The 23175-nt window shown below is 41.3% G+C and overlaps 2 protein-coding genes across 5 annotated transcripts in view; one reads left to right on the top strand and one right to left on the bottom strand.

The window, feature by feature from the left end:
* The window catches only part of luzp1 (leucine zipper protein 1), a 42388-nt gene extending 35762 nt beyond the window's left edge, over positions 1-6626 (bottom strand). For 2 of the 3 annotated variants that reach the window (XM_034562951.1, XM_034562952.1), the window contains exon 1: positions 6216-6626. The gene's annotated coding sequence lies outside the window, so the exon portion shown is untranslated. The remainder of the gene's footprint in view (positions 1-6215) is intronic. The other variant, XM_034562953.1, reaches the window with a different exon arrangement.
* A 5406-nt stretch (positions 6627-12032) lies between these two features.
* Positions 12033-14615, top strand: ptafr (platelet-activating factor receptor). 2 transcript variants are annotated; one of them, XM_034525320.1, is made up of 3 exons: positions 12081-12136; positions 12299-12363; positions 12854-14615. In XM_034525320.1, the coding sequence occupies exons 2-3, from the start codon at positions 12361-12363 to the stop codon at positions 14039-14041; spliced, it is 1191 nt and encodes a 396-aa protein (XP_034381211.1). In that variant the 5' UTR covers positions 12081-12136; positions 12299-12360; the 3' UTR covers positions 14042-14615. The 2 variants fall into 2 exon arrangements, with proteins under 2 accessions (XP_034381210.1, XP_034381211.1); XM_034525319.1 differs by lacking the exon at positions 12299-12363 and having other exon boundaries at positions 12033-12136.
* Positions 14616-23175: the final 8560 nt, after the last annotated feature.

The following is a 23175-nucleotide window of genomic DNA, read 5'->3' as shown; positions in this document are numbered from 1 at the left end:
GGAACAAACCTGGCGCACAGGGGAGCTTCTGTAAAACAACTTATTGTAGGCTGAAATGTCCAACAGAAACCTAAATGCAACACAGGACCCAGTCGGAAAAAGAGGAAATTTGTGTTTCAGCTGAAAGCATGTGAAACACAAACACAGTAGCAGTAGAGTGACCCATATTATTAGTCAATGTGGTCCAAACTCCAGCCATGTGGGGAAGCTGGTCTGGCCAGGCCACCGATTAAACATTGAAGGACTTATCACCTGCAGCTATCAGGTTATATCTAACATCCACAAACACTATATTGGCAGTGTTTCACAGTGTTTTAAATAAACTGACGCTCAGTGTGAAAAACTGTATTGTGATAACGGGTCATCAATGTTTAAACCTGCGATGCAGTTTGCATCCACATTATATTATTGTGAGCAATAGATAGACAAAAAGGGGCAGACTTTAAAATATGACACATCAGAAACCTTTGAGGAAAGGTTGAAGACTAAAGTCACTGATTCACAGTTAGCTTTTAGCCTAAATTCAAGAGCAAGTGGAAGCAGTGGCAAACATGGGGGAAAAAACCATGAGAAAAGATGACGAAAATGAAAATAAAAGGAAATTTTGCTCAACCAATCCATGGACTCAACAACTACGTCTCTCTGTGGTGTCGTGTGATAAGGAAATGGTGGACAGTTGGGAAGCGAAAATAAACACCAGATGATTAGTTTTTTTTTCTTTTTTAGTTAGCATACAGTAGCTTTAGAACAATCACATGGTGGACAGCAGGGCAGTTGAGGGATGCAGACAAGTAATGGGCGTTTATAAATGAAAATTCCTGAAATATGGCGTACAGCTTTGAACTACATTCAACGAGTGATGTCTGAGGAATAGCGATTGCGCAGCATTAAAGACATCGGTTTTGAGCCAGTAACCTTTAGAGGGAGTCATGCATATGAGCTAGTTTTATTATTTGCCATTAAAAGATGAATTTGTTATCAAGGGTCTACTAATGCTCAGGGTTTTGTGTTCACAGCCACATGTTTTAGCATAAATTCTCAATTCAGAGCCAGAGGTAAATTTAGCAACTGAAAGGTTGTATAAATGCTGTCATGCCATCTTCTTGACTGTGGCTTCCAGCTACATCCAGTGGACATTCAAACTTCGGAAAGGATCACAACTCTTGCATTGATCGGTAAAGATTTCTGTCTGACAAAATATCTTAAATGACTAGCCAGCCTGCTAATTTTTTTTTTTTGCATATAAGAAAGAGCTAGAGACATTTCTTCAAATGAAAAGAAAATTACGAATTATCTCAGTAAATAATTAAAACTCGGCAGATCAAAAACATGGCAAGAGAGAAAACTATAAAAAAACAAAACCATAACCCTGAGGTCAAACTGAAGGTTAAACATTGTATTTGTTGTTTAAGACAAATTCTGAAGCACCGTAATGCAAATAAATATAGGGTTGGCTGATGTGACAATATAGGTCATGATACAATGTAAAAAGTCACTACCATCATATTTTGTATGCTAGACTAGCCTCCCTATACACTCTCTGGGCATATTACATCCATAGAAATAGGAGTAGAAGAGGTATTTCCATTCAAATCAACGTAGGATGGCCAGAGCCACGGCCATTTTTTTATGCGTACTGATTGTGAATAAAAATCTGGCACATTGTTGAAATACAATCAACCTGATTAGAATAGGCTTTTTTCGTGAGAGTCCTTTTGACTTGCCACCGCACAAAAAGCATATGTGTAAATAGTGAAAATAAATTACCATTAATAATCCCATTAAGCTGTTTGGATTTCAGGTTTGTGCATGTTGGTTCACTGTCATCGTTATCAGTAACACCTGTGCTTTTCCTCCTGTGACAAGTCAAAATGTCTGCTGTGAGAAAGGCCAATTGGAAACAGATCAATTATCTCACTCAACCTTTTCAACTTGCTCTGATGGGGTGGGAAGAAAAGAAAATACTTGAGTTAATGCTGTGTTATTGGGATATCTGCTGCTGCATACTGGACATGATGCAGTCACATGCATCTGCAGCCTTAACTGGAGCGGATCTCCGTGATGACGCTGTTGGCTCAGTCACCTGTGTAGGGAGGCATCAGGGAGCGACCACGCCACCACAGGACAGAAAGCCCACCAGAGCAGCTGGTAATGAGGAGGCTGTTTGCCTCGATTTGCATGACTAACAAGGAGGATTCATTCACACACGCAGAAGGAATTGTATTAACAGAATCCATTCTTGCTTTGAATTCTCAAAAAGTGAGAGCACATATCTGTGGCTCTGTGCGTCAGTGTTAATGAGAGCCTGAGTGAGGCGTGTGAACACACAGCTGAGATGTACTTCTACTACTCGATGAGTGATTGACATTCCCGGCCTCTAGTATCCGATGACAGATCGACATGGCTGGGAACAGCACAGAGCAAAAGGGCTTTGGCACATGGACATACATGCACACACACACACACACACGCACAACGTACCGACGAATACACACAAAGTTCAAGTAGTTTGAACTCAGAGCCCTGCCCCGTCACTGGCCCACCACTGATAAAGAAAACTGGCAGAGGGGGGGGTGGCAGGAAGAATGGAGGGAAGAGCTGGAAAAGGAGCGGGAGAAAAGGAGAAATTAATGTATATAGTAGAGGAGAGGCAGAATAGGAGGGGATGGGGAAAGAAAAAGTTCAGGGGCAGAAAGGCCCCGAAGAAGAAGCAACTCAAGAGTCTGATCGGTGTGAACCACATACACAGTGCTGCAACTAATGACTATTTTCATCATCAACTAGTTTAGTATTTTTTTTTTTAAAAGACCAAAAATAGTGATTACTACATTATTGTAGTTCCCAGAACCCAAAATGAAGTTCTCGATGGTAAGGAAACTCAAATTATTTAACTTGCATTTATGTAAAAAAGAGAAAAGCAGCAACTGACGAGCTGAGAGTAGGAAATGTTGGGTATATTTTATCGATAACTCGGATTATTGCCGATACGTGTACAATGACAAAAGAAAAAGCACAAACTTCTGAGAAACTGGAGGGTGCATGCACAGTCTCATTTATGTGTCTTTATGGCATTAAGCCATCTTCAAAGTATGCTAATAGACACACAGCAACTCCAGTTGGCCTGCGTATTGCCTCTGTCCCGGATACCGAGTCCATTATTGCATTATAACAAAATACACACATACACTATACTTGTCCACACAGGCTGTGTGTGGGCTTTAATTCAAGCCTCTAAGAGACCATGAGTCATCTGTGGCATTTCAAGGACGCCCCCGAATTGTAGCGGCTGTAATATCTCTGTGTGTGTGTGAATCCTGCGCTGATCTATTCCTGGGTTACGGAGGCTAAAAGCGAGAGACTCTCACTCATAGTAAGCAACACCAGCCGGTCCACACTATCTGAGCGATATCCATTACAGCATATTAGGATGTATAGGTCTACTCATATGGGTGCTGACCTTTCTTTTGACATTCAAATTCCTTTGAGAGCATTTTCATCATGTTAAAAAATATTTTCTAATTGTTAGATGTTATTACTTGGTGTGTTACCAGTATTAACACCAAAGGCCATGCAGTTTAAGTGCAAACTGAGCAATACAACAAAGCAATCACAATATCCATTTTTATTTGCTTGCTACAAATTACGTCAATGTCCAAGTACTGTAATTCCACACCGATGTGACGGCACTGCATTAACAGCGGGGCTCTGTGCATAAACCTTGATGTGTGGAGTGGCAGTAACACTACCACAGACAGGCTGGGTTTGACATTCCCAGCGGTTTGATTCTCCCAGACAGAAAACCTCAATATTTTTTATTTAATCCCGAGAGCAGTCATTTAGCCACTGTGTAATCCCCAGGTCCAGTGCTTAGTCTGATAATTACCCTTATTGGACACCCATAATGATTAGTTTTTGGTTTCACCCAAAGCAGTGCAGGCAGTTTCATAGGGCGGTCGCGGAGTTCTGCGGAGTGGAAAACCAATCATGCGTGGTATAGCCCAGGTCATAAAATAGGAGCGAGGAGTATGATTATTACTTTGCATGGCAGGCGACAACTCCTGGACAGGACATGGTGCAAACTGCGTCTTTGTGTAACTTTCACTTGTCTCCATCAAAATCACTTTCAAGATCCCAAAACAGGTGGTGCTGGCCCTCCGACTGTCGGCATTAACAGCTATCATCACTGAGGAATCATGTTCAGTTACTCTGAATTATTCCTCCCGAGCGCCAATGCAACCAAACCAAACTTGGCGCAATGATTTCCCCGAGACAGTACAGAGCACTGATCAGGGAAAAATGTGACATCTCACTCTCCACTTTGCTGGTACTCTCATTTAATTTTCCCCTTTGCATTTCTCCCAACATTTCCAATCTGATGGCATGAACTGCATACATCGCCTCCACAGGCGGGGTCACAGGACCCTCCAGAATACGATAGGAAACCCTCTTTGCACATCCACCACCATGACAAGCTGCCATGCAAGTGCCTGTGCTAAATCCAGGAGGAAAAGGGGGTTTACAGCAGCTCAAGCTGGTATAATCTACAGCTGGCTGGGAGGGCGAGCCTTACTGGAAAGCCATCAGTGCTTTTTTGTGTGTCTCTTTCATGTCTGAAACAGGTCAAGGCAGGTCCCCACCATCTCCTTCCCTCCCTGTGCTGTTCTTTACGAGCCCCACCTGGCAGATTAGTATTCCACCACTACAACTACCTTTTCTGCCACACACACACACACACACACGCGAGGCAGCACAGGGCACATACTGTTCAGATTTCGTGCTCTGCCACCTTAGTTTCATACATGTGTAGGCTATGCAGCACAACACATTCCATCTCATGTACACACAGACACACACACACAGTTATGTTAGTTATGACTGAATGCGTCAACTTCTATTAATTTAGCCATTCAAATGTGACAAATGACTTCCCAAAGCTGTATGTGACATCTTTAAAATTGTTTGTTAAGTGCGTCCACAAAAATAATATTCATATGACAGTAGCCTAGACAGAGAAATGTAACAAACCCTCACATTAGAGAAGCTGGAGCATATTTGGCATTAATCCTTAATAAATTACTATGAATGTTATGAACTATAACTTTATGAACATATGATTACTATGAATCAAGATTACAAATGTTCAGTATTGTTTTCAGACTAATTTCAGCACTACAGATCCGAGGTGGATTCCGCTCTTTTGCACTTACACCGAGGTTGTCCACCCTCCAAAAGCTGACTACTGCATTTGTCATCACAGCGGCTGTCAAAACAGCTTCATTAACATTCAACACATTAAAGACCTGAATACAGGTAGTGTTCACATTTCCTTTAAAGTAAAACCGCTAGAATGTTCTTTCAGTGGTTTGTTGTTAGTCTATTCACCTTCAGGTGAATATGTTGCTCAGTTGAGATATAATAGTGCGCAAAGTGGGACTAAACTAACAAGATGTAGTTAAGCCAGTACACTGTAAACCATCTTACACGAACTACTGCCATATCAACCGTTCTCTAAACTTTACAGGAAATGTAAGAAATACATTTGTGTGTGGGTGTAAACACTGTTTCCTGCTTCCTTATATCCTGAAGGAAACGAGGGCCGTAACGGTGTCTTTGGCCGTCAGGTACAAAGTCTACATATGCTAGCTCGTGTTGCCGATACTGAACCACGAAACTGAAACATTTTCACTTCATTCATAATTTTTGTTGTTGTTTTAAACTAAAATTCCTAACGACTCGAGTGGCGTTACAGACTACATAAATACCAAGAGCATTGCGATTAACCAACTTACGAATTACTGTAATGTTTTCATCAACCTCGTGTTATGAACTATGGCTATAGCCTATACAAAATAATGTAACGTGTCGTTATTAAGTGCGTAGACGCCAAAGACACGAAACATTTTCATAAAAACTGCGACATTTTTAACTAAATAAAAACGTGAACGCTGTGTGTGTGTGTGCACCGCTACATTTTAACCACCTGAGGTTTTTAACCGCAGTCCTGGATGCTTCCTTTTGCCTACAAAACCAGCAGCGGAGGAGGAGGAAGAAGACGACGACGACGAGGAGGGTTTAAAAAAAACTTGCCGCAGTTCAGACTTCTGCAGTCCCGACTGACTGAATCCAACTCGGGAAGCCGCTGTCTAAAAAAAAAAAAATTAAAAAAACCCAAACCCATGTCCCCTTACTCCCCATGAAATAAAGAGCAACTTTACCTTTGGCTGGTGCCCCGCCGGGACAGAAGAAACTCAGCGGTAAATCCACAGCGTCACACGGCTGGAGCTCATGCGGACGGTGCGACTCGCTGCTGCCGACACGGCGAGGACAAGTTCATCCACATATTTTCACACACACACACCCGGAGAGTTGGAGGATACGGGGCAGATTGCTGGTTTTTTTTTGGGTTCCCCCCTTTCTCTAAATCACGTTCTTCGGCCCTTTCCTCTCGGGTATTCCCCTCCCTGGTCCGTTTGAGATCAAACCATCACATTCCACCGCGTCTTTAACAATGAAAAAAGGTGGGTTTTCCTTTACTGCTGCCGGAGGACCCACCCCTCGGGAGGACTCTGCCCGGTCTGACCGCAAAGAGAACGCCCTTCCCGGCTAAGAGGTCCCGCCCCTCGTCCCCACAGAACATAGGCAAGTCTGGCCGGTGGGGGGGAACGAATCGAAAGTGAGGTTGTGAGGATAGTCGGAGTATTTGAATTTACTCTGAGTTAATCTCTCTCTCTCTCTCTCTCTCTCTCTGTCCACGCAACATATTGTTGACTTGAACAGCACGATTATTATACAACTTCCTGATACGTCGTGATCATTTCCACAGCACTATCTTTCAAATACATTTGTGGACACAACGTACCATTAAGGACACATTTACCTCAAGATTTCCACAGTGCAGGTCCTTAGCAATATAAAGAAGGAATTACGTGTCAAAAGTATCAGTAATAATTATAAACTACAACTTAAATTAAGCAAAAAGGATAAACACACTGATACGATAACAACAACAATAGCATGGACTTTTACTAAATCCTCATTTAAGTTGTTATAGAGCTGTTTTGAAGGTGGTGTGTGAACTGTAATGTCCATACATATCCAGGAACTGTAAACGGACCACCACAAACATGCTGATTATTCTGCATATATGCTTATACGTACATGTGCAAATGACACAATTAAAGTTATGCAACATGTATAGTGTCAGGTTCAGAAATGCAAGTGGCATTATCGTGGAGAGGTTTTAGGGTGGAATTTAAGTCAAGGGTTCTCCAAGTTTCCAATACGAAGCTGACCCATTACGACCCTGGGCCCATTTTTGACAACAAGACAATTTAAAGAACCCTTGGGTTCTGGTAAATGTGACTTGAGATGGACTGAATGTTATCCTAATGGCAGTTCATGCTCTGATGCCAAGGTCAAGACAGTGTCTTGTGTGACTTAAATGATTGTGTAATTAAAGCAGTCCTTTGTGGAGATTCCCACAGTCAAGCCTTTGTTTTCCCTCTCATTAAACATCCCTCCCCTGTAAAAGACCATCGCGCTCTCATCATATCAGTTCATATAAGGGGATAGATGAGGTGCAAATAATTCTACAGTGTTGCTCTCTCCAGGTGGGGAAATTGCCAAAGATACGTAATAAGTAATGAAAGAGAAAATACATCCCTTCAGAAACTGCTCCACACTAAAGGCAGAATCAGGCATGCCCATGCACCTGAACGCCACAGCAGGAAAGCCAAGCTCAGGCGTATGTGAATATATGTGCATGCATATTTCTGTTTAACCTCTATGTCCGTCTGCGTATTTCTTATGTTAGTGTGTCTTAAGAGATAAAGGCACAGCGGGAAAGAGAAACTGAGGAACCGCAAAATATGTGAGTTCATGCCTCAGTTTCCACAGCTACTGGTCTGCTCTAGACATCAAAATAACTCTTGATATATGAAGAAGAAAAGCACAAAAAAATCCATCAGGGCAATAGAAACAGTGAGATGACATATAAGTAAAGACAGGCATGGAAAATGTCTTTTCTTTTTTTAGGAGGACGTTTATCGGCCATGTTTTATTTGTCTTAAGAGGGTTGGCTCATGCACAGACAAGTTTCTGTCATTCTGGAAATGTACCTTAATACATCAAATTATATAAATGCAAATGCATAATACAGACTGAAATCTAATGCGTAAGGACTGGGTTGCAGGGAATGTAATCTTCTGCAGCACACACTGTAGCACACAAGGACTCAGGAAGAGCAGTGTTCAAGCCAACATCCTTCCTAATCACAAACATCCTTCACCACCCAGCAACATGAACTTGTTTATTCCTATAAAATAAACGTGCGGATGAACAGCACACATCATAAATCAAATGAATGCATTGGTTGTCTTTCCAAAGGAAGCCCCGTCATGATTTATTTCTATTTCACATGTTAGGTATTTTATCTTATCCAGAGTGGCTTGCAGTGGCTGCAGCAGCAGACTAATCTCTAATAATCCGGCATAGATCACCAAAATTACAAGCAGCCAACAGTACAGAGTGCAAGGATCAGTTCAATAGTCACCTGATAATATTCTTTTGATGACAAAATGAGCATGTAAGAAAAAAATAGATCAGAGTTGGAGGATATAATACCACACGAAAAGCTTTTCCACTTTGTATCCGTTTTACAGCGGGGATAAGGATTATTGTGCCTAATGCGGTGGGTTAAGGCCAGTATTTAAACAGATGTAACCCTGATGGATCAAAATGTCAGGCAGCTTGTCCTGGAGGGAAACATGCATTTATCTAATGCCATCAAGCCACTGACAACGTTGTGTAAACTATCATAAATGTAGCGTGTCGTGCAGATGTCATGTTTGAAGGAACCTCAGGAACTCCCAGTAGCTCATGCTGAGTTTTAATATTTGAGGTTTTTATATCTTAATAGAAGTACACAGAATGGCCCATGAGAGAGAAAGAGAGAGCGAGAGAGAGAGAGAGAGAGAGAGCTCCAAAACCTTTGATAAGAATACAAAAATCTGGTCTTGCTGTCATGTTCTATATTATCTTGAAGTACAGATGTCTCAGCTTGTCTAACTCACCCTCCCATGGCCCTCTCTTTCTCACTGCAGGGGGACATTCCTCAAACCTCAGCCTCTGGCACGCAGTAAATCTGCCTGAGAGAGACCTACTCTCTGGTCTGCCAGGAACCCTTCGCCAAGCAAGACGTGCAGCTAAACACCTATCTATCAGTTCTCCGCTCCTCTCTGTTCCTCATAAGTTGCCTGAGCACACAGCGGCCTGTAAATTATCCTACGAGGGCGTTTCATGTCTGCCTGAGGCAAAGTACCACGGATCAAGGTGAGGTGAAGGAGCAACTGTGAAAAGGTGTTAATGGGACAAGAGGAGCTCCACAGGCAGCTCCCTGCCTCTCTCCCTTCCTGCCTCCCGGAGGAATGCATGACTCTGACTTCTGACTGTACAGCTCTTCCAGGACGATACCGAGCTGTCCAATTAAAAAAAAAGAAGGAAAAACTAAAATATGAGGTGCTGGCAGTATCCTCTCTCTTCGTATCTGCACACCTGGACTGAGTGTACAACCATGCTTTGAGAGGAATGATCCGTTGGACCGACCTGTGTAGCAGTGCAGGTCATCCGGGGATCACCTGCATGAATCTGTATCTGATTATTTTCCATTTCTTTCTGGGCCATTTAGAGGCCGAATGGAGGAGTATATGTTTGAGGAAAAGAATCCGTTGGCATGCAGGCATGAGCCAGACGCAGGTGTTCAGACTGTGGAGGAATGTGTGAAGTATCTCACGACTGCCGCTGCAACATGAGATGCCATTATTTGGATCCAATAGTTGCTTAACATTACAATCTAAAACATTGCAAGCTGGTTCAACTTAAAAAACGTGTTCCCGATGAAAGATCCTTCGGTATGGCTGTCTTTGTCCTGTCGAAGTCGGTTCTGTGCCTCAATCAAAACATGGCTGCTGCAGGCAACTCCGTTAAATTAAAAGTGTAGGTTGATTATTTACTAATCTTCATCATAGGCCACGTTTTTATGTTTGTTAGCAGAATTTAAAAAAAAAAATACTTGGTTGAAGGTTGTAGAAGGCTGTCTAACAAGTGTGTCTCTCCTAACTGAATGGTACATATGAAGTTACATCTAACAGCTATTTAGCTTTGCTGAGCACAAATACTTGAAACATGGGGAAATAACTAAGGTCGCTAAGACTCACCCTCCAGGCTAGTCGATTTTCCCCGTTCCAGTCTTTGAGCAAAGCTAAACTATTATAAGAGGCTGCTGGCTGTAGCTTCATATTTACTGTACAGATGTGATATTGGATCAGCTCCTCTCAAATAAGCAAATAAGCATATACTTTTCTTTTAGCTGGCTGAAGGACACATCAAGTTTCCATCATGGATGTTTTCTTTGACTACACAAAATAAATGGTCTTTGGAGAGTTTGAACCCTAAAACAAAGCATGCTGGGAAGTCTGCTAATGCATTGATCATGTTCCATCCAGCGTATCATTTATAGTCAGAATAATGAACAAATGTTTGTACGTTTTGAAATGCATCTGAGAACTATAACTTTTAAGAAGAATTGCATTTTTTATTAAATGTTTTTGATAAGAGATTAGTTGTTTCTGCTAAATGTGTGTATGTTGAACAACATTCTACTTTAAACCAAATCACATCTCACATAAGCTGTGTTTTAATGACCCAGACAAATCTCACATGTTGCCGTGGAACCTTTTGTTCAGCAAGATGTATCGTGAACATTGTTATTTTATTTGTTTAACAGCGTAAGCCTTTAAAGACCCTGCAATGGCACAGCACCTCTGGCAGTCATGCAGGGCACAACCACCTAAAAGCTCTGCTCTCTCGTTCCACTGCCAAGCCATAATAACAGCAATAAGATTGGGCCGGCCCGTTGACCTTAATCTATATATTACACTGTGGCACCAGGGAGAGGAGTTTGTACATAGGAGCCTGAATTAAACCATTACCACTCAGAGAATGGGGGGCAGGTGCTGATTTGAGACACACCGAGTGAGAGTGGTATTTCATGGAGCCTCACCTGAAAACCACTCCACCACTGTTTGAAACGAGAGGTCTTTGCTCTTTTTATTGGCCTCGTGCTCCCCCATGTGGTTAGAAGGCATTACTGCACATTTGCCTCGTCTGCTGATGAGCCAAAGATATTAACAGTTTATTGTGTCACTCTTATGGGGTTAGAGAATTAAACAAAAATGCTATAGGTGTATTATATATTTGAAGGTATCTAGCTCAATAAACAGTCATTCCTTGTTATAGTGTGCTAACATCGGAGTCAAACTAATCTGACGCCATCATTCGGACTATTAGCTGCAATCATAACATTTAGGAGAGAGGACTTGTTCTGACAGCCTTTCAATTAAATACAGACGTTAATAACGTAATGTTTAATATGGGAGATACAATTAAAGTTAAACTTGAGCCACTGCTCATGAAGTTAGAAGAACTTGTTGGTTGCAATTTGTTGGCACATTGAAGTTGGTGTTGTGATACTTAATTAAAGAGTGGAATAAAGTGTCTTTAATTCCCACAATTGAGTTTAAAGTGACATTCATGTGTTCCTATGTTGTGATAATTAGTTAATATAGCTTTATAATACCGTGACAATATGAACGATTTAACCGACCATAATTATAATGGTCTTTTTATACATGGTCTTTTATACATTATTTTTAGTTGAAAACTTCAGAGCTCAACTCTTAATGTAACTAATGATTTTAATTATATTCTCAAGCATATTCTGGTCCCAGAGAGAAGAGTTTCAATTGAACTCGAGTGTCGGTGTCTTCCCCCAAATGTTTAAAACACGTTTTTCTGACGACAGAACTAAAGACAAACTGTAAAACTCTGAGATGGTTTCAAAACGGGGTTCCCCCCCCCCCGTTTTCGTTTTGACGAACAAGAACGAACACGAGAAAATAAGGAGGAGGGATGTTTGTTGCAACACGTGGGTATTTCCGAACAACACCGAACATCGATTACACAACTTCTTCGTCATGAATTTTGAAGTAGTCTGTCTGAAAGTCGCAAGCATACGCCCATTCAGTGGGGAATTCATAGCGGACACTTCCTGAGACATAAGAGGAGAATAAGCAGTATGGTGAGTCTAGATATTCTTTGAAGTCTTTTTCTAAATAACATTTATTTTACAATCAACACTAGAAATGATGAAGGCACTTGTAAACACAATGTAAACCATACTTTAGTATTTAATTTGTACCTCTTTACTTAAGAGGTCATTAAACATCTTTTAATGCCACAGCTGGTCCATAGAGGGAACCATAAAGTGCATATTTGGATGGATGGGAAAAACAACAACACTTAATGGTAATGTTACTGACTCCTTCAGCACATAGATAATTCTAACTAAAACAATATTAAACACAAACAAAACATTTTAAATGATCTCTGCGCGTTTTGCTTCCCAAAAAGACAAACTTCCTTTGTTGTTGCATCTATTGTTTGTCTTTACCATGTAAGGTGCCTTGAGTACCTTTTAAAGCCCTATATAAATCAAATGTATTATTATTATTATTATTATTATTATTAATAAAAATAAATAAAAAACAACAAAAGAAAAGTAGGGTAGACCTACCTTACACACCAAGGTTTAATGATAATAATAATAATAATAGAAACACCACCACAAACTGCAGCCACCGAAAGGTTGAATCAACCATTTCTAATCAAAACATTATAACCTCCATTGGTTGGAGGTTATAATGTATTATACTACCTTTTAGCTGGATGTACCTAAACAACTGGTTTTGACAATAAAAAATGCCAGAATGCTTGAGGATGTTTTTCTCTCCCACAGACAGAAATGTTACCCTCAACTACAGAGCAGGTTGCCGTGACCGGGACTTCTCATCTGGGCTCTTCGGCTGGTAATGGCTCAACCTTCCTAGACTCTGAGTTTCGTTATGTCCTCTTCCCTGTTGCCTACAGCATCATCTTCATCGTGGGCCTCTTCGCTAACCTCTATGTGCTGTTTGTCCTGCGCTGCCTCCGCGCTGCCAAGGTCATGGGTGAAATCCGCATCTACATGGTAAACTTGACCATCGCCGATCTCCTTTTTGTGAGTGCCCTTCCCTTCTGGATTAGCTATTACAACCAGCATGGTAACTGGGCCTACTCAGACTTCATGTGCCGGCTGACTGGCTCGTTGTTCTTCATCAACACGTACTGCTCCATCTTCTTCCTCGGGGCCATCAGCATCAACCGATACTGGGCAATCACCCGGCCTCTGGATGCGGCCACCTCAGACCACAGACTTCGTGGGATCATTGTGAGCGTTGTCATCTGGGTTTTGACCATAGCGATGGCGATTCCATCTCTGGTATCTCCTGGGACCAACACTACTGAGGACAACGTCACTCTCTGTTTTGAGGGGTACCAAAATCAATCCAATACAGAGAAGGAAAAAGTGGCTATTATTCATTTTGCAATAATTGTAGTGTTTTTTCTGGTCTTCTTTCTGGTCGTGGTGTGTAATTTCCTTATTGCTCGAGCGTTGCTTAATCAAAGTCCTTCTCAGTCAGGGGTCCAATCAGCAACGGTCATAGCCAGGAAGTCCCACAGGGCCAACTCTTCCTCGACTAAAAGGCCCATAGGGGTGAAACGGAGAGCTCTGCCGATGTTGTTTGCAGTGGTGGGGGTGTTTGTCCTGTGTTTCCTGCCTCACCATGTGATTCAAGGCTTCTGGACACTGGCAGTGTTGCAGATCACACAGGGCTGGGGCCACGTAGAGTGGGACCAGAAGACCCTTCAGGCGCTCAACGACGCACATCAGATCACTTTGCTTTTCATGGGTCTCAACTGCATTTTGGATCCTGTAGTTTACTACTTCGCCACACAGAAGTTCAGAGGGTTCATCATGGCCCACATAAAAAAGTTATTAAAGAGAGAAGTGTGCTCGCAGACGCTCACCTCACAGCTCTCCATGGACAGCAGGAATCAGAGCCAGAGAATCCATTGTGAGGACCAGCAGCCCGAAATACATTGATTTAAACAGATGTAATACTTGTACAAAGGTGTAGATATATGTTACTTGTGTGTGAAAGACGTTCATGTTGCCCCTGTTTCAAGATACATATATTCTTGCACCTCCAAATCTGTCAATAGTTTCAGTGTTGATGTAGTTCAGTGTCACCCTCAGAATTGAATGCGGTTTCACACATTTATCTGGACATTTTTCTATCTCCGCACACTAAAGTAGGTGCGATCTGACGTGCACCAGTCCGCCTGCTCTTCCTGTGTGAAGTACAAGCTGAAAAGCAGAAGTTTTGCAAGCAGAAGTACAACAGAAAATTCATTATCTGAAAATTGAAACCATGTAACGGAAATGATAATGCTTGAGCTATGTTTTCCCGCTAACATCCAGTATTGTGACATTGCATATTTGTCAAATGGTAAAAATCCTATGACTCACTGTGACAACACATTATTATTCACTGTAAATGCATTATACTGTTCTTACTGCGAGTTTACCTGCTGTTTTATGATGCATTTTGTGTACTTGAATGTGTCTGTAATGTAATTTAAACTTTACAAAGAAAATGTTTTTACTACCTCGTCAACTTTTGTGATTTTAATTTTGAAGTTTCATTTGCCGTGTTGATTGAAGTAAAATGTTCTTACATATCAAAAAGCTGGAAGACATCTCAGTCTGTGTACACATACAAAATCCAAAAAAAGAGACCCGGAGAACGAGAGCAAATTACAGGTTTTATCCAAATTGTACAAACACATAAAAGGAATGGCCTCTTTGTGTTTTGTGGGAACATTTTTACAATTTTTACCACATTCAGATTGTGTTAAATTAGATTACGGTAAATACAAACAAACATTTAATATTCAGGTTAAAGGTAATGCTGAGTTCTTTATCAGATATTCTACTGCTGAACAAAATGCTTTTTTTGGTCTTTCTTTTGCATATCTCCACCTTCACATGATCGTTCATGATAGACTTGAGTACACATTTTCCTCAGTCATATTGGTGGGGTCCAGGTCAGTGTAGTCTTGGCTGGTGTTTGTGTAATTCATGTACACATCTCCGTCACTTTCAGTGTGTGGCAAACCTCCCCTGAGTTCAAAAATGTCATCAGACAGTTAATATATGCGCAGCCTTGAACAGCATATGAACCAAATGAAAACACCACTATAAACACATTATTTCCTTACTTTGGTGATTTTTCAGGTCCAGGAAAACCTTTCAGAAAAGACATTTAAATAGTCGACAGAACATTTGGTTAAGATTTGACCAAGAGTTTTACAATATTTTGACAGGAAATGCTCTCAAAGTATTTTATTTTGTTTACCTTGAGCTGCAATGTTGGGAGTGGTTAATGTGGCATCAAGTCTCTGGTAGCCCAGCCAAAAAAGATGAGCAAAGTTGATGATCAAGGCCAGGAGAGAAAAGACAAAGGCAGCTATTCCTAAATACTCACTGACTGTCAGGGAAACAACACAGGGGAACGTTTTTAGTTGTAGGTCATTGCAAAACATTCTAAACAGTTGAAAAGACAAAGAAAATGGCATTCTATCTTTGTGCATGACAAACACAATAATTTTCTTAGTTAGTTGATCAAATATTGGACAATATTACTGTAGATGAATCAATATCTGGGTACAAGTTGGTTTCAAATGCTGTTGCCAGAAACAGTTATGAGTAGTGAGCTGGACAGTTAAACAATGAGCCGAAAGACAAATGAAAGCTTAGTGGAGCTGAGGGGAACTGCAGAGTCAAACCAGACCACCGACCTGTTGTATGCATGGAGATTATATAGACTGTGTGGTTTTGAGACAACTGGCTCTTTGCACGGCAGCAGTAAAGCCCGCTCTGCTCTGGCTTGGTGAGGGTCAGATCCCCACCGATTTTCATCACATGCCAAGTCTGATTTTCTAGGCGTTCCAAGGACCACTTGACAGAGTCTGGCATGGTGAAAGCCTTGCAGTGCAGGTTGACTCTTTGACCTTCTGCAACTGGGTAGTCTGGTATGGCCTCCAGCTGCAGAGAGAACGTTTCTGGGGAGGAAAAGGGGTGCGGTTGACGGTTTGGTAACACAAAGTGATGGATGATGGATGGATGGAGGAAGGACAGAGTAGATGAACAGTTACAGACAGAAGAAGGAATGGTTCGAGGGAGGGCAATGCCTGGTTTCTGTTGTGTTGGACAGTTCATCCACCAGACACCTCAGCAATTCGTGTATGGATTGCTATGACATTGTGTACAGACTTTCCTGTTCCCCAGAAGATAAGCACTAAAGATGTTGGTGATCCGTCGACGCCATAATTAGGTCAACATGTATTCACCCCAAACTTTGGTTCATGACCAAATAGCTGAACAATTATTGCCATTCCCATCAGATGCATCTGTACTTTTTGTTTAATGCTAATAAGCAAATGCTAGCATGCTAACATGCTAAACTAGTAAAAGGTAAACACCATAGAGCTATGAAGTGGGAGAAGCTACAGTATTTTGGAACCACTGACAATGTTGTGACTCAGTTAGAAAGTCTGATTGCAGCTAACGGTAAGTGGATGCTAAATATTAAGCTGTTAAGGAAACTGATCAATTTGCAGCTTAAATCAACTCACTTTTGAATTCTGGGTTAATTCTGGCTGAATTCACCAACTCTGGTACCATGTTTAATTCTCAACTGTAACTACAAAGTGCTTTGAATTTGTAATCCCTCTTATTCACACCTCTATGGCAACAGCAGACAAGGCTCATGAGTATTGTAGTATTAAGAATGTTCTGCCATGCCAAAATTACACACAAAACATAATTGCTCACAAGCTAAATATTTAAGACCAGTGGCATAAACCTATTGCAGTGACATATTTCGAGAAAGTTCCTTTGTTCAATACCATTGAAGATATTGTTAAAAGAAACATAACCACTACCAGAACCAGCAGCCCCACTTATTAAACATGAACATGTTTGCATTGTCATTGTGAGCATGCAAGGAGGTTAACATTAGCATTTAGTTCAAAACACTGCGAGGTAAAACTGGCTACATCCTCACAGAGCTGCCGGCATGGCTCTTGTTTTTAATACTTTAATTTGATTTGAATTATTAAATATTCACAGTCTGATTTACCTTCAGGAGCCACTGTTGAAGGAGCAACCGTGGGAGAAGCCAAGGTTGTTGGAGGCAATGTTGTAGCCTGTGACACTGTATACACAACAACAAGCACAACTACAAGTTAACAGTATATTTAAAAAATGATGTTCTGGATTCTGTTATTACACTCACGAATAAAAATGTCCTTACCTGAGCACAAAAACAGCAGGGGAGAAAAGATAAGCATCATGTTGTTTGTAGATGAACAAAAAGTAAATGCTACACTCACTTCAGGCAAACAGGTACAAGAATGAATCAAATGACATAATCAAAGCACAGGTAACGGTGGAGGAAGTATGAGAGTGGGAAACAGAAATAAAAAGGAAGTTTCAGGTTCCTTTTTTAAATTTTGTTTACAAATATAAAACAAATCAACTGGACAGAAATAATGATTAGCATTTCACAATTTGACAAGGCAAGCAGCAGCAGAACCCAATGTGTTCAACTCCTATACCATTCAAACAATTAGCGGCAAGGTACACAGAAAAAAATAGTCAAAATAAGGTAAGGGAAAAATATTAATACATACAAATATAGAAGCTTAGCTTAACCAAACCAAAGGATAAGAGTATCACAAATGCAAATACACAATCATAATGAAACAAAATCTTACACATGTAAGCCTTCAGTTTGTAACATTTTAGATCTGTCAATCAATTCACGACCGTCAGGGAACACAGTTAACCCAACTCCACAGAATTCACCTTCAGGCTCAAGCTGAGATAACAGCTAAGATTGTTGTTGCTAGACATTTTGACACCAGACTTCTCACCTGAGGCAAATGCTCCCTGGCAGCCATAGCAGGTCAGGACAAGCAAGTGGATTTATATGATTCTGCAAAAAGGACAGAAATGTAAGTCCCTATTTCATGGTTTGGATGTATTGAAGTCCATCATATTAGTCCATAGGTTGTCCTGTTACACTCATACTAACATATAGCCGCTTGTTTTCATCAATCACCCAAACCACAACCAATACTTGCTGAATTCCAACCAAAATATCAACAGAATATGTGTAGTTCTGACCATAAACATCGGCACGTTTTAACATCAAAATAAATGTTGTCCCTATGAGACGTAGGTGCCCACAATACCAACTATCTTGATATAACTCCTGAATACTCATGCCGATAGTTTATCTAGTTGTATTGTATTTATTAGTTGTTGTTTTTGTTTCCCTTTTTGTTTTCTTACCAATGTATGTTTTAAAGTACATTGTTTTGGCACATGGCACAAACAGAGTTAGACCTTACAGTTATGTCCCTTAAAAGCAGGAAGTGGTTTCTGTTGCGTCATAAAACTGTTGCCTAAACAAACTATAAACAGAAATAGTGTTTCTTCACATATCCAGTGTCCATCTGCAACTTCCTCTTAATGAAGTTATGTATACCAGAGGGGATAGAAGAATCGCTCTCTCGCTCTGAGAGAAAGATAAATGGTGATACCGTTTAATTATCTATGTCTGCCCTTGTGTGTAGGAAGTGTGCATACTAGTGTGTATGCATGTGTGTCCCCCCCCCCCCCCCCCCCGAGTCATTATTCTTGATTATTCTTCTATTATTTATTGCTCATTCATTATTCTCCCTGCTGGTTATAGTCACGCCACTGTGGCCCTCCTGCCAATAGATGACAGTAGAGTAATGGGAGGAAGTTAGTGTGATGTGTACACACATATGTAGTGTTGTTACACATGTTTATGTTTGTTTTTATCGACTTGGACAAATGCAATTAGCATAATTAATATTGTACTTTATTGACCATCTCGATGAATATTGACTGTTTTGATCTCTAGGTGGCAGCATCCGCCTGATGACAGAAGAAGCACATTTGGGTCCAGATGCAGAAAATGTTGTGAGGAACAGACATGGTTTCTTCCGAAGTAAGCAGCTCTAACAATCATTATCTGACAGTTTTGAATAATGTCAAATGAAAACACGACAATACCATCAGGCTGTTGTGGACTCTCGCGAGAAAATTAAAATGTATATGGCAAGAGAAAGTCCTGTTATTAACTGGGAAGGGTACAATTCAGCCATCTGGCAAGAAAACACACACACACACACACCATATATGCTTACGTTGTTTTACATTAAACAAAATGAATAAATACATGGGAAAAATCTATTTTATTAAGGATCTGTTTTGTCCATACAAAGGGGAAAGTATTTTTTTTACAAAGATCTGTAAATCTGCATAAGAATTAAATGTTGAAGGAAATTTGGTGAACAGCACTGTGGTAACAAGGGATACATTGGAGGTTGATGATAAATATGCTAAGACATCATGTAACGTTATGAAAGTTATGAAGTCAGAAAACAGACTACAGAGCCAATTTCATTGAAAAATGTATTCATCTCTCCTAACATTAGCCAACTTTAACTAGAGCAGCAAAAAATTCAACCTTTAATTTGCGTGAGGAAGAGAGTGTCATCAATAATATGTGAACACAGCATTGACATATCATCACTATTATCTCGCTGCCTGGAGAACTTGTTCACAAAAAGCTGCTAATTGTGCACAACATTCACTTAGAGTAATGTTCCTGACTATTTGATGAATGTAAGTCAAATATTTATTATTTCAGTAAATTATAAGAGATTATTTTTTACTGAAAATTATGCTCTAAAGAGTTATGACAGTGAACCAACAGTAAAGCTGTGGCCCGGAGAGCTAAACACTGAGCTGAAATTATGTGTAACTCTCAAGAAACCTCTTTCACGTTGTCCAATTGTTTTCACATTGTCATTTAATACATTCTAGGCATCATACATATCGATACATTACATTAGCTGTAGAGGCTCACAAAAAGTGAGCCTCTACAGCAGACAGCAACCGTAACACACTGATTCAGAAATTACACATCAGTCACTCCTCACAGTCTGTTCCATCATAAATAAAAAGTAAGAGCTGCATGCATTTGAGGGTGGCCTTTTTAATTTTCCTGTGCAGCTACATTTACCTGAGCTCGTAATCCACCACTGGGTGGTGCTCAGCACTCACAGTTTACAGCACTTTCTATTTGTTCAGGCATCAACGCCTCAGAGAGTACAGTCGCCTTCCTTTCAGGCTTTTCTTCTTGTGATCCCCAACCATCAGATTGCAATTTCAGCTGCTCGCTGCGTTACTTGCACACGTTCCTATTAACCGTAGAAATCCGTAAGGTATTTTTTTTCCCCAGTGCACTGTAAGATTATAGGATTTCACTTAATAATCTTAAAACTTACATTTTGAGTGCATGTGTTTACATTTGGGCGACACAAAAGGCATTTTGGTTGGCTTTTTAAACGTTGACAGTGTCATATTATTAAAATCTTGATCCGTCATGTAAAAGCTTGTATGAGGAGATAACTAATTTCTGGTTGATAGGTTAATTTCTTTTAAATGAATTCATGCTTTTGTCTACAGCACAACCAAACACTTGACTTCAGTGTGACAGTCTGGCTCTGGGGTGTTTTTTTTGTGTTCACACTTGATTTGCTGTTTCCCTCCTATTGTGCTTTCAGTTTGTCAGTGTGCTCTGAACATTATCCCTATGGGGGGTTGTAGTCACTTCGTTAAAGAGGAAAATACATTATCATGTTGTTGAGTGGAGAGAGCATGAGATTCAGTCAGAGATTTCCTCTTGGAGACAGTTGTTCCTGATGACCCAGATGAAATATGATGGTATTTTGTGTGTGTGTGTGTCTGTGTGTGTGTGTGTGTGTGTGTGTGTGTGTGCGTGTGTGCGCACGCAGAGAGACGAAGGAGTGCACTCATCCCAACATCATTTTTTGATGGATAACTTTCCTCCCTCCTCTCGTCACGCGTTGGGTGTCACGGTGATGACGAGTGGCCTCCTTCTGCTTTTCTGGCGGGCGGTGGGATGTGACAGTCGTACGGGCAGCTGCCAACATGCGTCTCACTGCTCTTCCTCCTACAGACTCCCCTCCTCTGCCTCTGTTGCTAACCCCCTCCCAGTTCAAATGATAAACTCTCCACTTTGAGTCCATTTCACTAGTCCACTCCCCAGCAATCCAGAACGTCTTAAACTATGAATGGCATTTATTTCTCCCCGTCTCCCTCACATGACCTGTGCGCTGCTTCAGAAATAATAGCAGCATTGAGAACAGGAACAACAGTGTCAGGCGAGCTTTTACAACGCCGTGCAACACGACAAACAGAGGACAGACAGCACTCGGCTCCAGATGGGCGCTTCCTGTGCCAGGCAGGAAATGCCACTGAGCTCCCTCGCCATCATATTTCATTTTAGCAGGGAACAGAGATGATCGTCACTTCATCTTTGACACACCCACGCCCCAACGGGTGAGCTGTACATTCTTTTCAGACTTTTTGTTCTCCTTCTCTGCGTGGATCCCTCTTGAGTTGTTGTCATCACTGGCAAGAAACACAAGGAATTCCAACTCCAATATTTAGCCTCCGAGCCTTTCCTCTGCCTGCTGGGTGGAACAGAGATGATTCGATCACGGCTGACCACACACAGATGTGTACAACTGCACGGCATGTGTGCTCATGTGCAGACCAACTTACTTAAATGCACAAGTGGAAAACACGAACGCTTTGTTACCAACCTGACGAATAAACTGGATTCCAAGTTGTTTTCATGACAGAGGCACTCCTCAGATTGTACTTGTTACAGCCCAGAGGCAGGGGTTTAAAAGAAGTTGGCATTAAAGAAAGGGTCTAACATAACACACTATCAAGATGCATGACTGGAATTAATTTGTTGACAATCAGTAACAAATAGCAACATTTCCAAATAGCCATATTTAATTTGGATACATAACCCAGCAGTAATATATTAAAACAATGACATTGGGTAGAAACAACCCATTGGCTGTGGTGGTTTCACAGTTTTGTGTTTCAATAGCAAGGGCAACAACTATTACTGTAAAGGACTTCTCAATGGCTCAAAATTACAAAGTACACATTTGCCTCAAAGGGCTTTACAGACAAATAACAAACATGAAACAACCTTCTCAGAAAGAAAGAGCATGGAAAACCTGAAAAACGAATTGATTTAATGCATCCACATATACAGTATGTGTGTTTGTCAGTGTGTGAGTGTCTGTGTGTGAGTGTCTGTGTGAGTGTGTGTGTGTGTGTGTGTGTGTCAGTGTCTGTGTGTGTGAGCGTGTGCGTCTGTGTGTGCATGCTTCATCCCTGTGCTGCCCGATGCAGATGATGCGCTCAGTTCTGCTGTGTAGGCCCTGTGTTGAACAGATGTCGTGGATGCTGATACTGTCCCTGTGCTGAGCACGAACAAATTACATGCGCGATACACACGTGAGAACACATGAGAACCCCCCCCCCCCCCCCCCCCCCCCCCCCCCCACACACACACACACACACACACACAGACACACGCTGCAAATATGACCTTCAGATTACAGATGGCCCCTATCAGAAGCCGCCGGCTGGATTTGCAAAATGTAAATACTGAGGGAGTAATCTAGCATGGGGCAGCGGGGGCTATAACATGGGGCAGGATGGGCACCAGATGGCAGATGTGTGTGTGTGTGTGTGTGTGTGTGTTAGAGGGAATGTTAAGCGTGCTGAGGCACTGACATTGGGATTACAGTTGTGTGTTTTTGATGTGTCACAGATGGATATGCAGTGGTTTGTCCTCAACACTGAATGCAGGTGGATAACAACCCTCAACGTGAGAGAAAAAAAAACCTTTTCCCACATTCTCTTTGCCTATGTTGCACCATGGCAAAGGGGTTATGAACTTCCATTATTAGTTAATGGAGGCCTGCGGTTTAAGTGACCTTGAGTAGCATGTGAGCAGTAAGCTGAGGAAGAGACTCCGAGCATGAGCGCTTCGACTATCAACCTCGATTTCCCCCGTGGTGTGTGGCGAGTAATATCAGACATATGGAGGGGAAGAGAGAAAGAAACTGTGAATAAAAACAAAGGGAAACAGTGTTGTCGTATGAATGAGGCCTCGTTTAGTTCTTTGACTTGCAGAGGTCACAAGCCAATCGAGCTGGCAGGCCATGATACGGTGTGCC

The sequence above is a fragment of the Cyclopterus lumpus genome, chromosome 22, assembly GCF_009769545.1.
Source record: "Cyclopterus lumpus isolate fCycLum1 chromosome 22, fCycLum1.pri, whole genome shotgun sequence".
Taxonomy (NCBI): Eukaryota; Metazoa; Chordata; class Actinopteri; order Perciformes; family Cyclopteridae; genus Cyclopterus; species Cyclopterus lumpus.
The sequence above is the reverse complement of the archived record's forward strand: the minus strand, read 5'-3'. Positions and strand labels throughout refer to the sequence as shown.